The 27855-nt window shown below is 36.8% G+C and overlaps 1 protein-coding gene across 1 annotated transcript; it reads left to right on the plus strand.

The window, feature by feature from the left end:
- The first annotated feature begins 1220 nt into the window (after window positions 1–1220).
- On the plus strand, window positions 1221–27713 carry AIRE (autoimmune regulator). The gene is made up of 12 exons (XM_081328720.1): window positions 1221–1466; window positions 2601–2775; window positions 3168–3323; window positions 3961–4032; window positions 7903–8021; window positions 16070–16185; window positions 19266–19362; window positions 21891–22046; window positions 24007–24128; window positions 24698–24794; window positions 26913–26981; window positions 27347–27713. Exons 1-12 carry the CDS (start codon window positions 1317–1319, stop codon window positions 27425–27427), a joined length of 1410 nt encoding a protein of 469 aa, XP_081184846.1. The 5' UTR covers window positions 1221–1316; the 3' UTR covers window positions 27428–27713.
- The last annotated feature ends 142 nt before the right edge of the window (window positions 27714–27855 follow it).

The raw sequence follows: 27855 nt of genomic DNA on the forward strand, positions 1-27855 counted from the left end.
AATGTTCAATCACAAATTTTTAAGTGGAAACTATAAAGATACTCAAATCTCCAGCTACTGCTGATCATTTGCCAACATCTATCTATATATTGACAAGCTCATCCTCATTCTGGATATAAACCCCTAGATTCTATTGTAAATACCTCTTAGGCCACTTTCCAATTTTTTTAAAAAATCCCATTTATATCCCGCCCTTCTCCGAAGACTCAGGGCGGCTTACAATCTAAGAAGCACAAATCAATGTGCTTAGCAATATTAACTATATTGCAATGCCAGATTCTCCCTATACCGATTTTCCTTATTCTGGTACTTTCAAATGTGTGAAGACCACAACTCCAGAATTCCAATTTAGTATGGAAGCCACAGACTAAAGAAGACTGCTGTAAGCTCTGACTGCTCTTGACTTGCACTTCTTTGTCACCCCACTAATATATATTTTTGTATTTTTAATTACATTATGGCAATAATGTCTCAAATAACATGAATATAGGAGCTCAATATGATTATATTCCTGACTACAATCATATGTTTGCAACATAAGCAATTTAATTTGCAAGTCTGTCATGCAAGTTATGGAGCCTTATCAGAACTGTAAGGAACCAGGGGTGTGGTGGGGACCCACCACTTCCCCATCCACAGTACAACCTGCTCATTTTCCAGTCAAGAAAGGTAATACACAGTGTGTGCAGATGGCACAGGGTGGAGTGAAACACTAAAAGAAACACGATATTTCAAATAAAAAAGCAGTCTAAATAGGCTTAACTAGAGAGAACTTTTATTTTCCAGATTCATCAGAATGTTTTCAAGGAGTTTCCGTATCTTCAATAACATTTGGTAGCTCTTGTTCCACAAACCACCTCCTCCCTCCTCATCTATCCTTATTTCCAGATGGAGCAATATAAAGAGCACAAGGAACTGTGGAAAGCAGATACTGTGTTGATTACCATTTAGGAGGTGAAACCAACAGCGCAGTACTTCTTGATTATTAGGACAGCCTGGCTAAGCATGCTAAAGCTGAATACTTAGAAATATTGAAAAAATGAAAAACAACAACCAAGAAGTCATTGGAAAAGACAAATTATAGGCAGAAGGATAATCTTTTTGCAAACCATGTTTGCAAGTCTTGTGTTCCAAAGCCAGCAAAGCTGGCAGCAATGTTCATGAAATAACTGATAATCCTCTAGAATATCTTACTTTAGAACTGGAGTTTAAATGATCTTCAGGCATTTTTAATAAGATTTGGTTCGTGCAAAGTTGATCCAAAAATAAAATGGAAGATTAGCTTGCTCGTTCTGTACATATCTTTCTGTTCCAGGATGTCCCATTTCAACAGAGCATTAGGAGAAGGAGATTTGAGAAAATTACTGAAAATTTACCGCACAGAGATTTCAATGGCAGTGGATGATGTCTTCCCATTACTTCATGGGCTTGCTGATCATGAAGTTGTCACTGAAGAGATGTTCAAGGTGAGAGAGGAGAAAAAAATCCAGGTACTATATAGCTCTTCAGTATATAATACTGGAATATATCTGTTTCTTTTAAGCCGTTCATTTAATGTGTTGCGATAATTTGCATATCTGTTGTTTTATTTATACAATATTATGTATAACTCATGTTCAGCTACAGTTTTGCTGATCTCTCTCTCACTTTTTAATTCTGGCATTTTTATTTTTCATTACTGCATTTTCTCTTTCATTCTGTGCAAATTATTGAAATGTGATGGTTTTTCAGACTACTTTGTATAAACTTTTATTTGAGCAGGTATGGTGAAAAATCAACAGAGCCTGAAACTGTATATATATCCTGCTATTAACTTTTAGTATCAAGGTATGAATGGAAGTGTTGTTTCCCAGTTTATACACCAAAGTTTATTAATATAGTTTGAAATAACTGCAAATGGCTACAAAGGAATGCCTGTCTAAAAACATTAGTTTAGGGAGAGAGTAATCTGAAGGTACTGTTGACTTTTTCCCACGCTTTTAGCATTACAAGTATTTGCCTTTTGCTTCAATTTCTAAAGCACTTTCAAGATTACTTATAATTCCAAAAAGCTCATATTCAATACTGTATTCATTGTGTATTATACTGTGTTTTATTTATTACATATTATTGGATGTTCTCCCCAATATACATTCCTTTTGCATGAAATTTTCTGCGCACTAAATCTCTTTTTATTTATTTAATTTATTTGCTGCCCATCTTGTTTCGAAGCGACTCTGGGGGACTTTTTGTACATCTAAATACCATTGATGTAAAAAAACATCTAATATACAGTACTGTATATTAAGGTTGAAGTCATCCTAAAAAATATACTGTTCGTCAGATTTAAATTATACTGCAAAATTCAGAAATACCAAATATCAAAATATAATTTTCTGTCTTAGTTTGTGATGTGCAAATTACATAAATAGCATTAAAATTATTTTTCCTCATTCCTTGTTTTTAAAATAGAATATTCAAAATGTTGAGGCTATTACCATCCTTAATTAGCTACTACTCAAGAAGATGGACTATACCAAATAATATATATGTTAAGCATTTTAAAGAAATAAAATCTATTTGAGAATTATGTCAATTTTGCATTTCTTTTTGTCTTGAAGGACACTCTCCACCTAAAGGAAACTGAAGGTTGCCACAGGGCTTTTTACACCATGTTGACGTGGTTGCTAAATCAGGATTTATCTTCCATAGAAGATTTCTGGAGAGTCCTTTTCAAAGAATACAACCTGGAGAGGTATTCCAAGCTTCAGTCCATTTGGAGCAGCTTTCCTAAAGGTATAAGATATTGTCATCATGGCCTTAAAATTAAATTTATAGGAGACAGTGAGAAGCTGTGAATGATAGGTAGTATAGAAACTGGAAATTATGGGAGTAATCCAAGTTGTATCTAATTGACTGAATGTGGCTCATACTAATGTTAGTGTATTTGGGGCATGTCTAGCATATCAAAGTGATTTTAGTATAAGCTAAAATTCAAGTTTAATTTAAAGCCAGCCACTTGATACAATGATGAAAATGTGAGTTAACAATGGTAGCACATTTAGAAAATCTATCCTGTGATATTATCTTTCTCTGCTAAGGAAGAAATTACCTTCTATGGTCAGAGACAAATTTCCATAACTGTACGCAAGAATCTCAGTCAGTCTCAGTAATTTCCTTGTTTTCAGATATGGATTTCAGCAGGCATCGCAGAACAAAGAAACTTGCCATTAATAATCCAAAGATTGTGACTCAGCACAAATCCCAAGGAAAGAGAAAGATGACAGAAGAAAAAGACTCTTTGCAATTAACTCAGCCTCCAGGGAAAACTGATCCACACCTTGGTATAGAATTATGTGCTATGATTTTACTGTAGCTTATGCATTTTTCTCTTTTTATAAAAATAAAGGCAACATGCAGTTGGACTTAAACATTTACTTTCAATTTGTTTTCTATACTAATGGTTCTCAAGCTTCTGAGAAAAGTGTAGTTTCTAATAAATAATATATAGTAAGATTTATTGTTACAGGTAGTCCACGACTTACAACCATTTGTTTAGTGACCAAAGTTGCAACTGCATCGGAAAAAGTGACTTATGGCTGTTTTCACACTTAAGACTGTTGCAGTATCCTCGCAGTCATGTGATCAAAATTCAGGTACTCGCCAACAGGCATGTATTTATGACAGTTGCATTGTCCTAGGGTCATGTGATCACCAATTGTAACTTTCCCAGCTGGCTTCTGACAGGCAAAGTCAATGAGGCAAGCCCTATTTGCTTAATGACCCCATGGTTCACTTAACAACTGCAGTGATTCACTTAACAATTGTGGTGAAAAAGGTCATAAAATGGAGCAAAACTCACTTAACAACAGAAATGTTGGGCTGTGGTCGTAAGTTGAGAATTACCTGTATTGTGCATTTTGCAAAAAAAAAAAGATAATTTCTGTTTTCAGTATTGCAAACTGTCTTATAAATCAACAGGGTCCTTTCCTAAAGCAAAAACTATGAAGAAATCAGAAAATGCTGAGGTACAACATTACCCTCTTCCAAGTGGTAAGTTTATCACTTTGCTATGCTTGTTGAATACCCTAATCCAAACTGTTTGGCTACTTCTGTGAAATGATCTGCCCATCAAAATAAAATTTAAAACCATGAACAATCTTGTTTCATTATCAGATCTCATTAGATTTTGAAATGTCTCCCTGAGATCTCAGAAAGGAACAAACAATTTCACAATAATTTGATGTCCTTGTTTGGAGTCTTGTCAATGTTATATATTGAAATGTCTCATGACTTGGTCAAGTTTTAGATTTAATTTTGAAGTCTTGCTAGTCTCTGAATAATCTATCCAGCATTATCTTTATACTATGCCTTGATATACTGCTCATTCAGATATGATCCCAAGTCATTATTTAGAATTCTGAATGGCTAAGGTATTGTTCAACATACAAATTATTTGTTTAGCCGGGGGCCTATATATTACATTAGGTAGGGAGGGGAAATGACATGAAAGGCTATTCAGTAACTTTTGCTGAATTGGCTAATCATTGTAGCAGTTGATCTAAACTGCCTTTTGGTGATTTCATTTAAGTCTGCTCTTTGCATCTAAGAAAACTGATTAATTATAAGATTCAAATAAAACAATCAGATCATTAGTTCCATATTATCTGTAGCCATCTCTCCACAATTCTCCTACCCAATCTAAAGAACCTTCTAATTGCTAACTATCCTCTTCAATGAGCCAGTTTAGTGTAATGGCTAAGGCATCAAGCTAAAAACTGGAAAGTGCTTCTAGTCCCATCTTAGGCACAAAGCCAGCTGGGTAACCTTGGCTTTGCACTCAGAGGGAGGCAATGGCAAACCACTGTTGAAAAATCTTGCCAAAAAAATTGAAGGGACTTTTTCAGACAGTGTCCAAGAATCAAACACGATTGACGGAAGAAACTGATAAGGAGAATATTTGTAGCTCAGTGTTGAAATTAGGGTTCCTTGGTGCTCTCTGAGCTTGGTTGTTTTCTTGCAGACTTTTCATTACCCAAACTAGGTAACATCATCAGTGCTAGTACGGAGTGGGGTTTGCTCTTAATTTATATTCTAGTGCCGCGGTGGAGACCCTATGGCACGCGTGCCACAGGTGGAACGAAGACCACCCTCTGTTGGCACACGCGCCATTGCCCCGATCCTAGGCCTTCAGCTGGGTTTTATAAACTCTTTTTGCTTTAGGCCTCCACCACCCTGTGCAAAAAAAATAAATGGCTATGTCCATTTTGCTCTCTGAGTTCATGGTGATGTAACCCTAAGTGGAATTTTCCTCCAATGGGGTTTCCCCATGTATTTACCAGGAAGGGCAGCCTAGAAAAGTAAGTGCCCTCCTAACCATACCCAAGCACTGCGAGTTTGTTGGCGATGTCCATTTTGCTCTGTGAGTTCACGGTGACCTAACCCTAAGTGGAATTTTCCTCGTATGGGATTTTCCCATGTATTGTACCAAGAAACATACATAGGGCAGCCTAGAAAAGTAAGTACCCTCTTAACCATACCCAAGCACTCTGAATTTGTTGGCGATGTCCATTTTGCTCTATAAGTTCATGGTGACCTAACACTAAGCCTAAGTGGAATTTTCCTCCAATGGGATTTCCCCATGTATTTTATCAGGAAACATAGGGCAGACTAGAAAAGTACATGCCCTCCTAACCATACCCAAGCACTCCGAGTTTGTTAGCGATGTCCATTTTGCTCTGTGAGTTCATGGTGACCTAACCCTAACCCCAACCCCAAGTGGAATTTTCCTCCAATGGGATTTCCCCATGTATTTTACCAGGAAACATACATAGGGCAGCCTAGAAAAGTAAGTGCTCTCCTAACCATACCCAAGCACTGTGGGTTTGTTGGCGATGTCCATTTTGCTCTATGAGTTCATGATGACTTAACCCTAACCCTAAGTGGAATTTTCCGCTAATGAGATTTTCCCATGTATTATACCAGGAAACATACATAGGGCAGCCTATAGAAGTAAGTACCCTCCTAACCATACCCAAGCACTGCGAGTTTGTTGGCAATGTCAATTTTGCTCTACAAGTTTGTGGTGACCTAACCCTAACCCTAAGTGGAATTTTCCACCAATGGGATTTTCCCATGTATTGTACCAGAAAACATACATAGGGTAGCCTATAAAAGTAAGTACCCTCCTAACCATACCCAAGCACTCCGGGTTTGTTGGCGATGTCCATTTTGTTCTATGAGTTCATGGTGATCTAACCCTGTGGAATTTTCCACCAATGAGATTTTCCCATATATTTTACCAGGATATATAGATAGGGCAGCCTAGAAAAGTAAGTGCCCTCCTAACCATACCCAAGCACTCCGAGTTTGTTGGAAATGTCCATTTTGCTCTGTGAGTTCATGGTGACTTAACCCTAACCCTAAGTGGAATTTTCCGCTAATGAGATTTTTCCCATGTATTGTACCAGGAAACATACACAGGGCAGCCTAGAAAAGTAAATACCCTCCTAACCCTACCCAAGCACTCCGGGTTTGTTGGCAATGTCCATTTTGCTATATAAGTTCATGGTGACCTAACCCTAAGTGGAATTTTCCACCAATGAGATTTTCCCATGTATTTTACCAGGATATATAGATACGGCAGCTTAGAAAAGTAAGTGCCCTCCTAACCATACCCAAGCACTCCGAGTTTGTTGGCGATGTTCATTTTGCTCTGTGAGTTCATGGTGACTTAACCCTAACCCTAAGTGGAATTTTCCTGCTATGGGATTTTCCCATGGATTTTCCCAGGAAAGATCGATAACCCTAAGTCCATGGAGGCGAACCTATGGGATGTGTGCCACAGGTGGCATACAGAGGCCTCTCTGTGGGCACGCACACAGTCATCCCAGTCCTAGGCCTTGAGCTGGCTTTTATAAAACCTTTTTGCTTTAGGCCTCCACCCCTGTGTGAAAAAAAAGGTTCAATCAATCAATCAATTTCAACTTCTTGCGAGAAAAAAAAAGATTTCGCAAAGTTGGGATTAATTGATTGAACATTTTAATCCCACCCAGTCTGCCGTTACCATGGTAGCCACACCCACCCAATGGGCCACGCCAACCAAATGGCCACACCAACCCAATGGGCCACACCCATCTGGCACCCAACAATACATAAGTGGGTTTTGGGTTGCAGTTTGGGCACTCGGTCTCTAAAAGGTTCGCCATCATTGTATCTAGTGGTTTGCTTTGTTGGGGTTGGTGGGAGCGGTCTTGGAGTTTCTTTGGTTGGGTTGTTTACAATTAGCTTGTTTGGCCATTTCTTGACTGAGGTATTATCACTTCTTGATTTTTGATCCAATGTTAATCTTGGTGTTAATCTATGCTCACCTGGATGTTGATTGCTGGTGGGGAGGTGGTTTGGTCTTTTTGTTCCCTTTTTGGTTTGTTAATTGTCTCTGTTGATCAGTATGTTGACAGAAAAAAAAATCTTCAAACAGAAATAATAAACAATTTCAATGTCAAGATGAAGAATTTGTATAAACTTGATCATTTGTTGTAACAGTATTTTAAAATGCTATTTAAGTAGATCTCATTTTTGCAGATGGGGATCTGAGGTATAAAGGTGGTGAATCTACTGAATAGTCACGAATCTAACTCAGCTCTTTCAAAGTGATTCATTCTACTTTAATCCCACTGAAACATCGCCACTATGATATTCTCCATATTTTGTTAATCTTTTTCCTTGCTTTGTTGTAAAATCTATACCAAACCTTCCTCATTTTACACTGCTGGGCACATGCATAAAAGATGACTATAAGTTACCTTACATTGTTTGAAATTTGGTTTGGTTAATTTGGTTTAATATTCCAGCTACAGCTAAGGTTAAACTGTCTCCTAGGAAAGACACAGTTTTAAAGATGTCAAATATGTCTTTTTGTAGGCAATGCTAAGAAATTTGTTAAAGTTGGGGATGAATTTTATACATCAAACACATCAGAAGAACTTGGAGAAAATAAAGCTTATGAAATGAAGCCCAGCATGAATAACAAAGAACCCCAGGTTTCTGAATATGTATAATTATATACTGTAATCAATTCTTTTTTTTTTTTATTGAAAAGTTTTAAAATACAATTTTCCTTTAAGAATCCCCCCTTCCCCCTCCCTCCTCCCCCCTCCCTACCTCCCCCCCTCCCCCCCTCCCCCCCCGACTTCCCAGAGCTAAATACAAGGTATATGTATAAAAAGCAATCATAAACAATCATATACTAACAACTATAAACTCTAAAATCCATCACTCTCTAGCTTATATAGGATAAAACAAATAATAATAATATTAAATATATATAAAAAGAAACTAAGATAAGAAAAGGAAAAAAAAACGAAAGAAGACTTATTCAAATGCTACATAAAACTTCTTAACCCTATACTTGTTCTGGATAAAATCAATCCATTTTCTCCATTCCATAATATAGCGTTCTTGCGAATGATCTTTCAAATAGGCCGAAATCTTCGCCATCTCTGCCAGGTCGGAAACCTTTAAAGTCCACTCCTCTATGGTCGGCAATTCCTCTTTCTTCCAATATTGGCCTATCAAAAGTCTTGCCGCCGTAGTTAAATTCAACATCAACTTGGTGTCCACAACTGTGGCATCTGTAATTATTCCCAACAAAAAAAATTGCGGACAAAACTTTAACCTCTGTTTAAAAATCTTCTGCATGTTCCACCAGACTTTTATCCAAAAAGCCTTAACCTTTTTACAAGTCCACCATATGTGAAAATATGTTGCGTCTTCATCACCGCACCTCCAACATTTAGGCTGATAATTCGGATACATACTTGCAAGCTTTTTAGGATCTAAATGCCATCTATAAAACATTTTGTAAAAATTCTCTCTTAAATTTTGAGCTTGTGTAAATTTTACGTTCCTCACCCAAATCTTTTCCCACGTGTCCATTGTGATGACTTCCTGGATATTTTGGGCCCATTTTATCATACAATCCTTAACAAGCTCTGTTTCTGAGTCAATCTCTATCAATGCAAGATATATCCATTTGATATGTGCTGGTCCCTGATTCCTAATTTGCTTTATCAAATTTTCATCAGTCATTGCAAATCCATTTTTCTGGTCTTCTTTCCACCTGGCCCGTAACTGAGTATATTGAAACCAATTTTGAACAACCTTCTCTTCTCGCAAGAGGCTATATGATTTCAAACACCAAACATTTCTTTCCAAACTGAGAATCTCCTTATACGTAGTCAAATCATGTTTGAAGCCAGCATGTATATTTTCTATTGCGTGTTTTGGAATTGCCCACAATGGTATCTTGCAACTTAACTTATGTCTGTACTTCTTCCAAACTCTCAGCAATGCCTGTCTTAAAATATGCACCCTAAACACGTTGTCTACCTTCTTATCATACAACAAATATGCATGCCAGCCAAACAACAAATCGTGGCCCTCAAGATTTAATAACCTCCCTTGCGTCAAATTAATCCAGTCACTTATTCCTACTAATGCAGCAGCTTCATAATATAATTTAAAATTAGGCAATTTAAGGCCACCTCTCTCACGAGTATCCTGCATAATCTTAAGTTTAACTCGTGGTTTTTTCCCTGCCCACACAAATTTATTGATACCTCGCTGCCATTCCTCCAGATTAGAATCTTTCTTAAGAATCGGTATCATTTGAAATAAAAATAAAAATTTAGGCAGGACATTCATTTTTACTGCTGCAACCCGTCCCAACAAAGACAATTGCAATTTTTTCCAACTCTCCAATTCTTTTTGAATTTTTCCCCATAATTTTTCATAATTATTTTTATATAACTTTGTATTAGAGGGCGACAAAATCACCCCCAAATATTTAACCCTTTTAACAATCTCAAATCCAGTTAATCCTTCTAAAAGGGCCTTTTGCGGTGTTGTCATGTTTTTGGCCATAATTTTTGTTTTTTGTACATTAACCTTAAATCCAGAAACCTTCCCATATTGTGTTATTATCTCCATCAGGTCCACAACAGAGTTCTCTGGCTGGGTCACTGTAACAACCAGATCGTCTGCGAATGCTCTCAATCTGTAGTCCTGATCTCCAATTTGAATCCCCTTAATTTTTTCCGAATTCCGAATTTTAACCAATAATGTCTCTAATGTTAACACAAATAGCAAGGGCGATAACGGACACCCTTGCCTTGTGCCCTTCTCAATATTACATGTTTCTGTCAAACTATTATTAACTATAATTCGGGCAGTTTGTTTTTGATATAATGCCCTGATCGGTTGTAAAAATTTTTCCCCAAAATCCATTTTATCTAAAACTTTCAACAAAAATTTCCAATTCAGTTGATCAAAAGCTTTTTCAGCATCTAAAAAAATTAGCACCGCAGCAATCTGGTTGTTCCTTTCCAAAAACTCTAACACATCAACTATATGCCTCACATTATTTTTCATTTGCCTACCACTAATAAACCCTGTTTGATCCCCATGAATCACCTGTTGCAGAACCCTCATCAGTCTATTAGCCAAAACCTTAGCAAATATTTTGTAATCTGTGTTTAAAAGCGATATTGGTCTATAATTTTTAACTTGAGTAACATCTTGGTCTTCCTTCGGAATCAAAGAGATAAAAGCTGTTCTCCAAGACGGTGGCACCTTTCCCCCCCTCTGGATTGTCTGGAACAGTTCCTTTAACGGTTTTATCATTTCTAATTGTAAATTTTTATAATAGGCCGCAGTCAAGCCATCCGTACCTGGTGCTTTATCCACCTTCAATTCCTTAATTGCTATAAAAATTTCTTCTTCTGTGATCAGTTGATTAATCCCTTCTTTTTGTAATTGCGTAAGAACCGGGATGCTAGCATTTTCCAAATATATATCAATGTCCTTTTCATTAATTTTCTCCATAGCATATAATTTAGAATAAAAATCCACAAAAGCGTCCTTGATGAGATCCTGTTGAAACACAACCCTTCCTTTATGCTCAATCTTGTCTATATTAGAAGCCCTTTGTTTTTTCCTCAATCTATAAGCTAACCATCTGCCTGGTTTGTTAGCGTTACAAAAAGTGTTATGCCTGGCAAACCGCAGATTGGTTGCCATTTGGTCAGCTATTAATTTATCAAATTGTCCTCTTAACAATTTAATAGCCTCCTTAGTCTTCACATCCTCTGAATTCAAAATCAAAGCCTTTTCTTTTTCCTTTATTTCATTCTCCAATTCTTTCCTCCTAGCTTCCACAGCACGTCTATGTTTGTTGTTCATATATATCAACACCCCTCTCATGTATGCCTTGCTAGCATCCCACACCATGTCCATAGAAGTACCTTTGTTCATATTAGTTTCAAAAAAATCCTTCATCCGCTGTTTACATTCTTCCACATTTCTCTGATTTCTAAACAAATTCTCATTTACGCGCCACGAGCGCCTGTCTCTTTTCTCCTTATCAATCTCTAACCACACTGGACTATGATCAGAAATAGTTCTTGCACAAATCTTCACCTTTTTAGTCCTCAAAAAAAAGTCATTAGTCACCAAAATAAAATCAATCCTCGAAAAAGATTTATGTCTATCAGAATAAAAAGTATAATCCTTTTCCTGCAGGTGTCTCTCACGCCAGATATCTCGCAATTCCAGGTCATCCTTCATTTCAAAAAAGGATTTAGGCAGTCTAGCATGACTTGGAATGCGCTTAAAAGCTCCAGCCTTATCCATCTGTACATCCATAACACCATTCCAGTCCCCCATAAAAATAAAAGATTTATAATCCAACTGGGTAAGCTTTGTATGAAGTAAACTAAAAAAGTCAGCCTGTTGTTGTTGTTGATTAGGGGCATACAGTCCAACTAGAAGCGTCTTTTTGCCTTCTAACAACAAGTCTATCAGTACGTATCTTCCATGCTTATCTGCTTCAATTAAATCCGCTGTTATGGCACTTTTAATATAAACAACCACTCCATTTTTCTTATTCATTGCAGAAGCAGCAAAATGCGTACCCAGTCTTAAGTTCAATAAAAACTTTTGGTCCATAGCCCTAATATGCGTTTCTTGCAAACATATAACATCTATCTTAAATTGTTTTAAATATTGAAAAACCTTCTTTCTCTTCTGTGGTGAATTTAGTCCATTAACGTTCCAAGTCAAAAATTTAGTTGCCATACATATCCTCCCAAAGCTCTTGAAGCACTGCTTTGATAGGACTATCTTCTTTAGGCCGTGCTCCTCCCACTGCTTGGCTATGTGTACGTTGTGAAGATTCTGAAGACTTTTGCTGATCTTGTTCTTTTATTTTCTTTGCTCTTTTTAAAGCAGCACGCGTTACCCTTTGCTCTCTAGGATCATCCAAAGAGGTTGTAGCTTGATCTCCTCCAGCACCATTTTCCTCAGTTTCATCCTCTTGATGTTCTCCTTCTCCTTCTCCCAATCCCTTTGCAGCTTCCAGAAGTGTTAATGGGGTTGCTTTTAAAACAGTATTGTAGAAATCACGCGCTTGCTTCACAGTAATCAACCGGTACCTTTTGCCTTCATACATCACCATCAGCCCGTCTGGAATCTCCCATCTGAACCTTATATCTCGTTGCTTGAGCTCTTGCACAAGAAATGTAAAATCCTTCCTTCTCCTCAGAATCTTTGGAGGGATCTCTTTTAAAACCAGAACTTCTTGATCAGCAATCACAACTTTAGCATCATAAGCAGCTTGTATAACTTCATCTCTGATTTCTCTTTTTGTGAAGTAAACCACCACATCTCTAGGCAACTTTCTCTGTCTGGCAATCCATGAATTTACACGGAACACTTTATCCATAGCTGCTCTTATTTCAGATGCTGGCTGATTCAATACCACTTCAAAAGCCTCAGAGACCAGCTGCTTTAAATCTTCCTTAATGTTCTCTTTTAAACCTCTGATTCTAACAGCAAACTGCATCTGGTAATATTGAGTAAGGCTTAACTCCCTTTCCATTTTGTCTCTTAAACTTTCATTCTCCCGTACTTTAACTTCTAATATTTCATTCTTTTGAGTCAAATCATCCAGTTTTTCATCTAAATCTTCCACACATTCCGCCACTTTATGCACTGAAGACAAAATGTCTACCTTCATCACACTGAGCTTCTGTTCCATCCTCTCTTCCATTCTCTCCTCCAGTTTCTCCAATTTCTCCTCCATCTGTGCAAATTTATCAGCCATTGATTGATTAATTGATTCCAAAAGTTTATCCAAAGCATCTCGTAAGTCCTTCGCTGTCAATACATCAGGAGGATGCAACGCCTGTAATGATGAATGTTGCACCGGAGGAGATCCACCACTCCGTAGAGTTTTAGGGGGAGGTTTAGCCGCCATCTTTTACTTTTCAATTATGACGCACTTTCACTAAAAGTTTAAAAAGTCCATCAAGCTCGAGAGTATAATAAAATAATCCTCTTCACCTTTTCCTCTTGCACCGCTCTGCCTGCTCCTTTAATCCATAGTCCTTTCTTCAGGCAGGGGTGGTCGCAGACGCCTGGCTCTGCTCCAAGAAGTCCGGAGCAGAGACGCCAGCCAGCTGGGAGCAACCCAGGCTTCGGGGGAGTTCAATCCTTCAGCCGCCCAAGCTCCAAGCTCAGGCGGCCCCGGAGAACTCTACCCCTACCTGGGGCCTCACCCCCTCCTCTTCTCCCGAGGAGGGGGCTTCAAATTCGCCTGAACAGCTGATCGGCGCTGTTTCGGGCGAAAAAAACAACAGCTGAGCCGCGGGCAGCCCGGGAAGGCTGTCTCCGTCGCCGCGGAGCCACCGGAAGTCCACTGTAATCAATTCTTATTCTCTTTGGATCTTTGGTAGCAACTTATGCTGGGCTGGCTTCTCTGTTTAGAGTCAGTCTCACTATGGCAAGGTTATGGTGACCACATGAGTCTTCATCCATGGAGATAAATAGGAAACCCCAAGAGCCTCTATTAGTCTTATTTATATAGTATCAATAGCAAGTGTTGCATGCATCTGCCAATCTATATTAAGATGCAAAACTAGGAACCAAACAAGAATGTGTGAACATAACTATTCAATATTAATAGGTGAACAGCAACAAGAGAAAACATTTGCATACTGGTTCCACATACAAGAGGCAGATACTTGTGCTTCATACTGCATTGTTTACCTTGCCTATTTGTGCGAACGTTTGTATGGGATTTCGATGCATTATTTTAAAGCAAAGGAACAAGTAATGGCTCCTGTATGTGTGCAGCCTATGTACTCATTCCTTGCTGCCTCACTGAGTCTTGTCAATCACTATTATTAAAATAAAAATGACTAAATTACTAAAAGCACAATTTCTCAGGATTTAAGGCAGTGATCCCATGAAACTGCAATGCAAGCCCCTTGATTAACTTTTTTTTTTAAAAAAACACTATAAAGTCTCTAATAGTCCTAAAACTGAAGTGGAAAACAATCTCATACAATTTGCATTATTGTTCGATCTAATATGTCAATACATCATATTCTATATCTTGCTGAGCTAAATAATAGAGGTGAGATTGTAGAAAGAACCTGTAGACATATTTTTGTTGGAAAACTGCTGTTTTAACTAATCCTTTCTTTACAGGTAGTCCTCAACTTAGAACCAGTCACCTAGCAGTCATTCGAAGTTACAATGAAAACCCCACTATGACTTATGACCCAGTTCTGGAGTTCTGACAGCTACACAACCTCTTGCAGTCCCATGGTCACATTTCAGGGGTTTGGCAACTGGCTCAACTTTAGAGCTGGTTGTAGTATTCCATGGTCACATGACTATGATTTATGATTATTATTATTTTTGCAGATTTCTGGTCTTTTTGACTGGTTTCTGGCAAAAAATGGCCGTAGGAATACTGTACATTGATTCACTTAACAATCATGTCATTTGCTTAGTAACTGCTGCAAAAAAAAGATCATAAAATTGCATCTGGTCATGTGGATGCCTTGGATTATACCTTGATGACTTACAATCAAAATTCTGGTCTCCATTATGGTCGTACATTGAGGACTACATGTATACAACGTTATTCAAATATAAATGAAAATTTTTCATAAACTTTCCTGTGATAGGAACAAGTGGGGGCATGATGGGAGTTATCCTGTGTGTTACTAATAGCTAATAGTCTAGCTAACTCATTAGCTTTACCTTAATCTTTAGTACAGTATATACCCAACATATAACTTGCTGAATCATCAGGGTGGGAAGTCCCAGTTTTCCTTCTCTATTTAAACTGGTGTCAGATTCAAAGATGTAGGTTCAGCCATGATGTATTTTTTTTCCTTCTTAGATGATGTGCCATTTCTATCAAGATGGAATTCCCCAAGTATTTCAGTTTATAATAACTGCACAAATTATTATTTTTAACCTGCTTTCATAAAAGGTGTTAATAATTACCTTCCTTCTCACCCAAATTGTTTTCAGGTTTAAACTTGTCCCTGTATAGAGATAATCAGCAAGGCTTGCACATATTTGGGGCTCTGTATGACTTGTTAGCTATACTTGGAGACACCTCACTGTTTTTACAGGGTGGGTCTTCACACAGCAGTTTTTATCTCACTCCCAGTCTAGGGTGGAGGGAGCCTAAATTTGTCCTTAGTGTTCCAGTTTTAAAACAGTATTCTCCATCTTCTCCCACAAGTCTTAGTGTGAATGAGATTAGGACATTTATTCATGATTTTGATGCTGCTGCTGTCAAGAACTTGCATCTAGTGAGCTTCTGTTGGCTTGTTGAGAATGGACTTGCCATTTGGTCAATATTCACTGCCCTCCATGGTTGCTTTGGCTTGAGTTACAAAAGAAACTGAATACCTGATTTCTGCAATATCTGACTCAGACTTTGCAAAGCATCATTCAGGCATTATACAGGTGTTTATATACATTGGTATACTGATCTTCTGGAAGACTGTAAGCCTATTATTAAATAAGTCTTCATGGATCTTGAAGAAGGTCTGTTTGTTTAAAAATGGGCTACTGGTCAAAGTAAACTGAGAAATGATAATTTTAACATTAGGGCATTTAATGATTTAATGAGATTGGCAAAAGCAGCCTTGAAAGAAATTGCGAAGAAATTGGTTAAAATTGTAATATTCTTTTCATTTTAATTATTCCACAATTTGCTGGCCAGAAGAACGACGATGAATGTGCCATCTGTAGGGATGGTGGAGAGCTGATCTGTTGTGATGGATGCCCTAAGGCCTTTCATCTTGGTTGTCTTTTACCACCACTGACAGAAATTCCAAGGTAAAAACAACTTTTATCCGTCTAAATTGAATATAGCCTAGGCCTACAGATTTACAGCTATTTGCTTCCTTGAGTGATTACTGTTCTTTGTAGCTTTTACAATTAAATACAAAAATAAAATAATAATAAATAAATAAATAAGTTTTGTAATCTTATGTAGCAAGTTCTCACTTAGTTTTGTCATTAATTTTAGGGTGCAGGCTAGGATGCAGGCTATAGAAGGGCTTTTTGTTTTTATTATTAAAAATACGACAAACACCTGGGTTATAATTAAAAATTACAGTAATCAACACCTCGAAGTAAAAAATGAAGAATAATTGTGAAAAACATAGATAGATAGATAGATAGATAGATAGATAGATAGATAGATAGATAGATAGACAGACAGACAGACAGACAGACAGACAGACAGACAGACAGACAGACAGACAGACAGACATTATTGGATATAGCTATGTACATTGTATATATCTAAGGTATATTCAAGTCAGACCCAATTTCTGAGATCTGTAAAAATATTCTCCATTTCAGTCTGTCCTCACAGTCTTGATCTCATCTAACCACCTTATCCATTATCTTCCTTTCTTTCACTTTGCTTAACCTTACCAGGTATTCTAGTCTACTGGCATCACAAATCAGAATCAGAAAGCCCAAGTATATGAGTGTCTGTTTACATAACTTCACTATAGTAGCCCTTCTTTATTTTTCCAGGAACAATTTACTGTGGGTTGTTTTTTGCAGACCACATTTCAAATGTATAATTTGAAGATATCTGTTTTATTTCAGTTGTCCTTTTTCAGTGTCCAGTTTTTCAGCTATACATTGCCACTGGTAAAGGTTTTGCTTTAACTACTCTGATCTTTATTGTGCAGATTTGCAGGCATTCATCATGTGCTTTAACTGAAGGAATGTTAAAATATGGATGAGGTGTAATGAACTGGTTGTGTTACATATTTAATGTATATTTAAATAATGCCTATGTACCTGACTTAGGAAGATATGTCAATCAAGACTATCAACAAACAGAAGAAAATAGTGAGAAAAAGAAAATGAGATGTTCCAAACGTGCTTTTTCCAAAAGGCAACTGGACTTTCTTGGGGTTTTTTTCTTTGAAAACATTTCACTTCTCATCAAGATGAGAAGCAAAATGTTTTCAAAGAAAAAACCCCAAGAAAGTCCAGTTGCCTTTTGGAAAAAGCACCTTTGGGAAAACCATGACCTGAATGATTGTGAATCTCCATAGATAAGAAAATGAAATAATTTTTTAAAAATCAGAAATATTGCAAGAAAATGTACAGTTAAGATAGGACTGCTGAACAATAATACTGTGAGAGATCTAATAAAGTAAAGCAAATAAATAAAGTTTGTAAAGAGGTTGAACTCTTTACAAACAGGATTACTGAATGACAGAACCATTCGTAAACCAAGAGTAAGGAAAAAATACTATTAGACACAAAGAATGATAGGCTATTGATCAGCTGTCAAGTGGTAAAGCATCAGGTACAAAGATAATATCATTAAACTGTTTAAAGTTTTAGAAGTAGTGGTTCATGTCCCAGCAGATTTATTTATTTGTTTTCCATCTGGGAATATTCTTCCATTATTACATTGGATCCGCTTCAGTTATGTTGTCAAAATGTCAATATTCACTCATTATCTTCATGATGCTGCCCTTACCTTATCTCCAAGCCTTGAATGAAACAGCTTGAGAACATAATAAGCATAACAGTTCTAAAGTAATATTTTTCTGCTTAAGTCAGTGCTATTATATCATGGCTTCAAGAAGTGTACAATCTGTTCATTTAGTCATGCTTGTGTTGGAGATGAAATCAGCTGACCTGTTATATATGAGATCAGAGGTGTGTTTAAGAAATGTTGGGAAGTCTGGTCACAATCTCCCAGCCTCTGCTGCAGCCATTTTCTCCCAGTATTTGCCATTCCCATGAGCATATTGATTTCTTTCACACTCATCATTCCCTTTCTTCTTGTTTCTCCCTGTTTCTGAGATAATTTTTTCTTTGGACATCCACCATGGGCAGAGAAAAAAAAACAGAGTTCCACTATTTTATGTTGCAAAAAGAAGAAGCATTTTTGTGCTATACTGCTGGAACAAAATATTCTAAAATGTATTTCTGCCTTTATATACTATTTTGTGTCTATAGTTGCCCACCTCAACAAATGACCCTTTTGTCCTGTTGTTGTTGTTAGTTGCGAAGTCGTGTCCGACCCATCGCAACCCTATAGACAACGTTCCTCCAGGCCTTCCTGTCCTCTACCATCTTCTGGAGTCCATTTAAGTTCACACCTACTGCTTCAGTGACTCCATCCAGCCACCTCATTCTCTGTCATCCCTTTCTTCTCTTGCCCTCAATCTTTCCCAGCATTAGGCTCTTCTCCAGTGAGTCCTTCCTTCTCATTAGGTGGCCAAAGTATTTGAGTTTCAACTTCAGGATCTGGCCTTCTAAAAAGCAGTCAGGGTTGATCTCCTCTAGGACTTTTGTCCTACCCTCACTTATTTCACTCCAGAAAATAATGAAGGCAATTAAATAGAGCATTTCTTTGCCATTTTCCTTATATTTATCAACCATCCCACTTCTCAGCCCCCTCTGTAAAAGAGTAAGACAGCAAGAACAGCAATTTTATGCACTGTTTTGTGTCATTTTAAGTATAAGAGCAGCACTAACTCAATGTGTATAGTAGGAAGGGCTAGTTCTGCTCCTGGGCAGAATCTGATAACCAGCATGGAAAGCAGCCATTGTGTACAGAGAGCAGCAGCTGCCAGATATTAATAGATATACAGTAATTCCATGTGCATTGTGAGACTCTAAGTTAAATAAGGAGAATGCTATCCTTATAGCAGTGCTGAATGCGATTTAACTGGGAACTGCCTCAAAAAATGTGGATTAAGTGAGATAGCAAAATATCTTCAGCCAGTATTATTTGAAAACACTACGGTACTTTGCATGAAAGAAACAGATTATAGATAAAATTTAAGAAGCTTGTTAATTTATTTTTCCTTCTTTCTTACCTTTGTATATTTCATTATACATCTGTCTTTTTACCTTGGAACACTCATCAGTGGAACATGGAGGTGTGATTCCTGCTCATCTGGGAAGGCCAAAGAGGACAGGAGCACGGAAGAGGAAAAGAAAAGAGAGTCCTTTTCTCAAAGTCAGGTATAACTGTGATTTTTGACTTTCCATGTCAGATGGTCATTCTGGCTGGAGATGATAGGAGCTATTACACCAGGTATCAGAGGCATATCAGTTTGGAGAAGGCTGCCATATCTAAGTAATTCTGCAATCTGCTGTGTTCTCCAATGACGGACTGTCCATTTGTTCCTGCATCACAGTTCCAGTTTTCATTCTGGAAAATGAAAACAGAGAATGAATTTTGTTCAAAGCTATGCAGAAATATTTGGTGTACAATGTGATTAAAGAACCTCTCTCAGTTTAAGAACATTTTGAGGTAGCATATGACATATCTGAAATAATTTGTACAGTTTGTGTTGCCTTCTTCCTGCAAATATTTTCCTGCTGTAGCAGGCTTCCAGTTCGTGATTGCATCCCTGAGGGACGTATGAAGGCAAGCCTCATCTCCAGCGTCCAGTTTTATCCCGCTGGGGGACCCTGGAAAAGGTCAAAAGTTGTCCTGTAGGGGTGACAAGCAAGGAAAGGACGCCCACTTGATTGTGGAATGGCGGTAGCCCTTCCGCTTGATCCAGGGCAGCTCTTCAAACAGAGAGGGAAAAGACCAGCCATAGTAATATAGCTCGTCACTAAGCTGCTGACAGCCGAAGTCAAATTTACTACCAAGCCCTTTGAAAGCAACGAGGATGAAAAGAATGGCAGCGTCTGACTACCCAGAGGAATCAAAGCTTTAAAAGAACAATTTCAATCTAATTGGATTCATATGTTTCTGAGATTTGGGGACCAAAAATTTTCCTATCTTTACTGGAGGCTTTTGTTTCTATCTGCAAAAAAGAAATAAAACTGGAAAAAGAATTAGAAAAAATTGGGACTTTTTTCTTTTCTTTTAAAAAGAAAGAAAGAAAATCTTAAATGGTATCAGTGACATCTAGTGGTGAAGCTTGGCATGGCAATTTGTTATTTCCTAAAAAGAGAGTTGGCTCAGAGCCCAGAACATAGATAAGACTTTTGAGACCTTGGCAATATCTGTGAGAGGTTCAATTGTAAGAGAACAGCTGGGCAGTAAAATTGGCCTTCTTGAACTGTGAATATAAACATTTTCTGACTATTGCTTAACAAACAACTTTTACTAGAAAGATTATTTACAAACAGGTGAAAGATGGACGAAGACCAGGAAAAAATTCTTGCCATGTTGAAAGTAATACTTTAAACTATTCTTTCAGCTTGTGATAAAATGAGATCTAAAATAAAAGCTCAAGATGCCAGCTTAGATGCACAAAACCAAACTTTGACTACAAACAAAGAACCAACAATGCAGAAGACAACAGAAGAAGTGGAACAATTAAATACTAAGAAGATGACTTAATTGACCAACAAGTACAGCTAATGGAAAACCCAGACAAGGAAGTAACAACACTGAAAATGGAAATGACTTTCTATACAAATCAGAAGAAATTTGAGAAAGAAGAAGAACAGATTGAACTGAAGACAAATATATCAGAGCAAACATGGGGGACTGGATTAACAGGGTGACAATTAAATGAATACAAATGGGCTAGTCCTTCCAGAAAACTGGCAATCAAATGGTCTCCTTTAATTCAACTAACATATATAAGAATGAAGGGAGATTTATTTGATGATTTAAAAGTGCTGATATGGAAGCCTAGTTGGCAAAGGAAGAAAGCTAGAATAAGGTTGAAAAAATTGGGGTTTTGATTCATTAGAGGGGATTTTACATTGTCAATTAGAGGATTAAAGGGAGATGTTGAGATAAGGGGAATTTTGGTTATTAAATTTAAACTAGCTGGAAACTAGTTAAAAACAGGGATTGGATTTGTCTAATATTGAAAAATTAGATCTAAAAGGGAAAAGAAAATAAATTATCATGAATATGTTTGACTTATTGATTAACTCAGGAAATATATATAATGGTTTTGATTTATTAAAGGGGATATTGTATTTTATTAAGTAGATGGCTTAATATGGCGGGAAATAGATAACTTTTAGGAAATAGAACAAGATTATATTTAAATAGATACAATGTGTATTTTGGACATCATAGTTTGTTATGAAGTGAGATAAGGGAAATCTTGGTTACCCAATGTCTAAAAATTATGGATATCAAAAGTTAAATTGGAATATTTATTATTTATTTATTTATTTTTATTTATTGATGAGAAGTTAAAAATTATGTAAAAATTAATGACAGGATATGGATTATTTATGAAGATTGAATGTAATTAAGATATGTATAAGCTAAAAATTTATTGATAAATGTAATTATGATGTCTTTACTGAGTTAATATAATTAGAACTGTACTAGTTTGAATACGAGACAGTAAATGTTAAGGGAAAAAGAGAGGAAATATCTGATGTTGTAACCTGAGACTTGCACTAAAGATTTTGTTATTGAATTATTGATTAACCCAGTCACCATGTTGCTTTTTAAATACTTAAATGTAAAATTGGAAAATTAATTTTATATACCGGTATATAAAATTCCTGCTGTAGCTGAATAACAACTGGAGTGTTATTGAATTTTCCTATCTCCTCAGGGTGCTGTTTATGTCCAAAGAACAACTGAAGATGGCAGGAGAGTTCTTATCAAAGAACCTCTATGTGCTTCCTTCAGGCAGCCCCTGCCATCTTTGCTATCTATGTCCATGGCAGCTCCATCCACAGTACAGAATGCTGGAACAGAAAAACAACTGGTCAGTAGCTTGTCTTTCCATGGATTTTTCACATTTCAGTGAGTGAGGTCATTTCAAATCCTGTATTTATGTATGTACAGTATGTTTGAATTTATTTATGAATTTATGCAATTGGGCAAAACAATTTGTTGCCATGTTTTTTTTTGCTTGGCTGCTTTAATCAGAAGAGCTGTGTGGTAAGGTAAAAGTTTAAAGCAGGGGAATGCTCTTGTCCTTGGCAGACTAAAGATCACACTTCAAGAGATGAATGGGCTAGGAACAAGAATAGGGCACAGCCAAAACTAACTCTGAAACTTGTTTCAGTTTAAATTTAATTAAAACTAAATTAAGTAAATGCCTAGAATTATGTTTCTCAATAATAAGTAAATTGGAGTAAATAGAATACAAGAGCCAGTTTGGTATAATGATTAAGATTCCAGGCTAGAAACGGAGAGACTGTAAGTTCTAGTGCCAAGTTAGGCACAAAGCTAGCCAGGTGATCTTAGGCCAGTCACTCTCTCTCAGCCCTAGGAAGCAGGCAATGGCAAAATGCTTCTGAAAATCTTGCCAATGAAAATACAGGAACTAGTCCAGGCAATTGCTAGGAATCAAGAATGAACTGAAACCACTAAAATAAGTTAATGTGATGGTTCTTTGTTATTTTTGAAAGGACTGTAGGGTACCACTCTTATAATACTGGGATCAGGTAAATAGGTACAGCAGATATATTAGGGGAGTTATGATTCGATATTCACTTAGCATAATCTAGTAATTCTAGCATTTTGAAAACTTGAGGTAGCCTTATCCCAGGGTTTTGTTTCTGCTTGTTTTTAGGTTCTAAATTGTTCTCTTCCCTACCCTATATAAACTAGGTTCAATCAAGCAGATCTAGTGTAGAATACTGGTTAAGTTATTGGGTTATGAATGGGGAGCCCTAGGTTCTAGTCCACGCACAGCATGGAAGCTCAGTAGATGATTCTGGGCCAGCCACTGTCTCTCAATATCATTTATCTGAAAGAGTTGTGGGGGAAAATAGGAAGTTTCGCATAATGCTTCCTGGAGCTCCTGTTACAAAAGATAGATTATAAATGTAATAAACAGTCAAATAGTTATTAAAGTGTTTCTAGTATTTAATATTCAATTGTTGCAATGAAATTATACTCTGCTTTTTTTCATTATCCTGGATCCAAAATTGCAATAACAATAGTAATAGCGCTTAGACTTATATACCACATCACAGTGTTTTACAGTCTCTATGTGGTTTATAGAGACAGCATATTGCCCCCAACAATCTGGGTCCTCATTTTACTGACCTCGGAAGAATGGAAGGGTGAGTCAACCTTGAGTTGGTCAGGATCAAACTCCTGGCAGTGGGCAGAACTAGGCTGCAATACTGCAATCTAACCATTGCACCACCACGGCCCCTAACCATATAAATATATATAGTTTCATTTATGAATATATAAAATAACTTTTATATGATGATTAAGAACTTAGAATAGTCCTGATGGATCAGGCTAACATGTCTTGCTTCTCACAAATAAGAAATAACAACATATCCCTTTCCCTCTGTCCAAAAATTTCTCTCTTCCTTCCCAGAGGACTCTAGTAAGTATCATTTGCTACTGTTTTACAATGCAAGATCAGTGTAAAATATAACCTCTTCATTAAAAAGTCCACCAATATTGCAAGTATTATGAAGATGTGAGTGGACCAGGCAGTTTCAACTACTTTAGCTGAGGTTTTCAAAGTTTAAATCTTTATTTTAAAAAGTTTTTTAAGTTTCATAATTTTATTAAGAATTGTCTGTATGTTATAAGGGTAAGGATGGCTCTGTAAGTAAGTGGAGCTCCAAGCAATTAGTATAGAGCAGCTAAACACTGGATGGAAAATATGGTATATAAAGTACAAAATTATTCCCAAGAAGGTAAAAAAAGGATCACTTTTTGCTATAAAATGATTTGAAATTGTATTTTTTCAGAAACTAACCATCAGTGACAAATGTGGTATATGCTGGAAAGGAGGTGATGTGATCTACTGCAGTAAATGTTTCAGGGCTTTCCACTGGCGCTGCCATTTTCCTGCCCACACAGATGAAATCAGGTATTAATTATGCCCAAGAATAAAACTTCATTTATCTCATATACTTGTCAAGCCTTAAGCATCTGGCTTAGTGCATAGTTCTTGTGGAAAAAGGCCCCAGCTATTACCATGGAAAGTGAGCAGGAGGAGAATGGAGACCTGGCAAATATTGATGTCAGGTGCACTAAATTAATGTGTCTAATGTCCCCCCTAGAAGCGTATTTGTTCTTAATTTTCTATAAGACAGGTATTCTAAAGTTTTAGTCAAGGCAAAATTTTGATCACACATCACCTTTTACAGAAAGTTCTGAACGGGTGCAAATTCACATAACTGAATGATCCACCATATCACCATCACTCTAAATCTTCCTGCATATCAGAAACAAGATAAGATGGAAGGCTTAGTCTAGTCCAAATGTTTATGCTGCTGCTTGATTAAATAAAAGGTTTATGTGAGGAAAAAACATTAAATCATTTCAGAATCTACTTGTAGTGTAACACAGCTCTATCCAGTTTAATAACCATGGAATCTCAAGTCAAGTCCTATAAGTTGAGGGAATGCTTAAGATTGTTTTTGCATTGTGTTCTAGTGGAATCCTGATATGTAAGTCCTGTTTGGACAACTCTACAGTTATCAACTTGGAAGGAGATTCACATTCCAATGCTCAAACACTACGAGCAATAAAGGTCAGATATTTCATATTTTTTTCAGCCTTATTGTACCCAGTGGATTAAAGAAGCTCTGGTTTATGCAGAAATGACTTTCATAACTTTTTATGCTTCAGATGTGATATGCAATTCCCATCATTGGCTTACACCTTGTTATCTGAGATTAATGGGAGTTACAATCTAAAAATTTCTGAATAGGCATAACTTCCCCGAGCTCCAGTTGCTAAACTTGGTAGATTTTCTTTATTAATTTTGCTAGCAGTATGCAGAACACATTCCTGTTTCTTAGATAAAAATAAACCAATATTACTGCTACAATCTTAAATCAACAACAAATATCAGAACATAGAGATAAGATAGGAAGAAATCTGCAAATAACTATAGTTCCATTGGCAAAGTTGATTGTATCTATATACTAGTAAAATTTTGGGTTCGTAAGCTTTAATTGTGAAGCAGTGCATCGCAGGGCAAAACTTTTTCAACTAAGGTACTGCAAATGGGCCAAGTTACTGAATGCTGGCACCCATTACTTCTGATGGAATGAAATTTTAGAAAGTTCCTGCTGCTTCAACACAGCAATTGTTCATTGCTGCCGCCATGCTGCTAGGGTTATGTGATCCTAATTTACAACTTCCCTGACACATGGCCACAACTCAATGGGGAAGGCTAGGAAACTTTCAGGGAGAGAGACAATGGAGACCACATCCTTCCAGAAAAATTTGCAGGGGAGAAAGTCAATAGGGAATCTTGCAGGGAATGTTTCAAGTTGCTCAGGTAAGTTTACTGCACCCGCAGAATCTCTGCCAGTCCCTCTGCGCTCACAAATACATCTGAAAGGATGACCCAACAGGTGAACAGTTGTCAAGTTTATAAATAAAAATGAAGGTGTTAAATCAAAGGATTCATTCAAGAAGAGAATTTTGACTAGAAACTTGAAGAAAAAGACAGGTATAGTGGTCTCCATATGTTTAACTATGACACAAAGGATACAAGCTGGTTATATGTTAATCCATTCCTGCAGCTTATTCTTTTGAAAAGTGTTCCAAATGGCTTCTGCCTCAAGCTTATAGAATCATTTTCATTTCCAAAGCTCAACAACCTCAGTGTACTAAAAAACTTATATCCATGTTCCTCAAACTAGACTGAACACAGTGAAGACTTTCCTTCTGTTGATTATTGTACTGACCCTTTTCTGTGTAGAGGCAGGGAGAGGTATCAGCAGACAAATGCAGGACCCACCAAAGGAGTACGATAGACTAATTCATTCACATTTAACTTTTTAAATTCTCATGGATAAGGTTGGTGTTTTCCTTTTACCATAGCTATTATGCACAAAATTTACACCAGCTTTCTCTAACTTCATACTCTCCAGCTGTGTTAGATAATCCCTTAGAGCAGGAGTCCACAACTCCTGGTCCACAGACTGGTACCAGTCTGTGGCCCATTGAGAATCAGTCTGTGCAATTAGCAGGCAAGTGCTTGAAGCTCCATTTGTGCCAGTAGTGGGTGTGTACACGAAACCATCCCCTCACACACCCCCACTGCTGTTTCTGCTGCCTCTGCCACTGCCGCTGCCACTGCTGGTCCACATAGCCAAAATGTTTTGGGACCACTGCCTTAGAATACTGGCTATTGTTAAACACATGAACCTAATCTATATAAAAACTTAAGTACTATACTCCAGTCCATACAGGTGGTCTTCAACATATGACCCAACTGGGAGCAGAAAATCTGTAGTTAATGATATGGTCATTAAGTGAGACATCATGTGACTATACCTGATTTTACAACCATTTTTGCCAAAGTCATTAACAAATCACTGTGGTTGTTAAGTAAGCATCATATGATCCTGATTTGCAACCTACTGGCTTCCCTATTGACTTTACTTGTTGGAGCCACCTGGGATGGTTGCAAATGGCAATCACATGACCATAGGGATACTGCAATGGTTGTAAATATTGTAAATGCTCATAAGTTACTTTTTTCAGCATGTCATAACTTTGGCCACTAAACAAATTGTTTTAAGTCAAGGAATACCTGTATTTAGCATGAGAACAAATTCTATTGAACACATGGAACTTACTTCTAAAAAGACATGTATAAGGTTACATAGTAAGGAAATATTTTGAATCCTAGGTGGTAGAAGATTCTGTTGGAACTGAACCTGCATTGAACAAAGATGATCTGGATTCACTCTTAGGGGAGGTAAATCAAGTAAATAATTATGTAGGTTTATTTGTTTGGCTCTGTAAAATATCTAATCTAGAATTTATAATGCATCTTCAGGCTTCAGCAAAAATCAAATCCTTCTTGGTAATATTCAGCATTTGGTACACTAGTTTTAATCGCAACACTTTTAACAAATTCAACCACAAAATGATTTACAAATTTCTGGAAAAAATGGCAGATCAGAATTGGATGTAGTTTTACCTTGTACAGGAACAGTGAATCCATTTTTAAAAAGTGTAAAAATAGTTTTACAATTCCCTTTATTGTATAATCTATTCCTATGAATTATCTTCTTTCTATATTCATATTCTGATTATTTTATTTTCTCTATGATCTTCCAGAATACATTTGATGGGATTTTGCATTGGGCATTCCAGAGCATGCCTCGTTCATTACCAGGCACCCAAGGATTTTTCTCATAATAGTCTAGGTGGCACTATTTTTCAATAATTTCTAATTCCAATGCTATTTTTCAATACCATGAGATATAATCTGATTTGTCTACAGTTCAACATTATGTTCAAAGTATGATTTTGTTTTATATATTTTAATGTCATATTTATACCAATATAATTGTTCTCTTAAATATGCTAATTTTTAGTTGACAGAATGTACTGATAGTCCTTGTTTAGTGACCATCTTATTTTGTAACTATTTACAGTTACAATGATGAAAAAGTACTTTCAGACCAATCTTTGTATTTATAACCTTCACACATCTGTAAAGCAAAAAAAAAAAAGCTGAAGTAACATCATAAGCACAGTTACGATTTCATTTAGTGACCACTTTGCTTAATAACCAAGTCCCAGTTGTGGTAACTAAACTAGAACTACCTGCCTATTGTTAATTC

Source organism: Vipera berus, assembly GCF_964194415.1.
Source record: "Vipera berus genome assembly, chromosome: 5".
NCBI lineage: Eukaryota > Metazoa > Chordata > Lepidosauria > Squamata > Viperidae > Vipera > Vipera berus.

What these genes read in the sequence shown, in the direction of transcription:
- AIRE (XM_081328720.1), top strand. Translation starts at nt 1,317, where the DNA reads ATGTCCCATTTCAACAGAGCATTAGGAGAAGGAGATTTGAGAAAATTA. An exon ending in TTGGAGCAGCTTTCCTAAAG is followed by an intron (nt 2,776 to 3,167) that starts GTATAAGATATT and finishes CCTTGTTTTCAG; the next exon opens with ATATGGATTTCAGCAGGCAT. An exon ending in CTGGAACAGAAAAACAACTG is followed by an intron (nt 22,047 to 24,006) that starts GTCAGTAGCTTG and finishes GTATTTTTTCAG; the next exon opens with AAACTAACCATCAGTGACAA.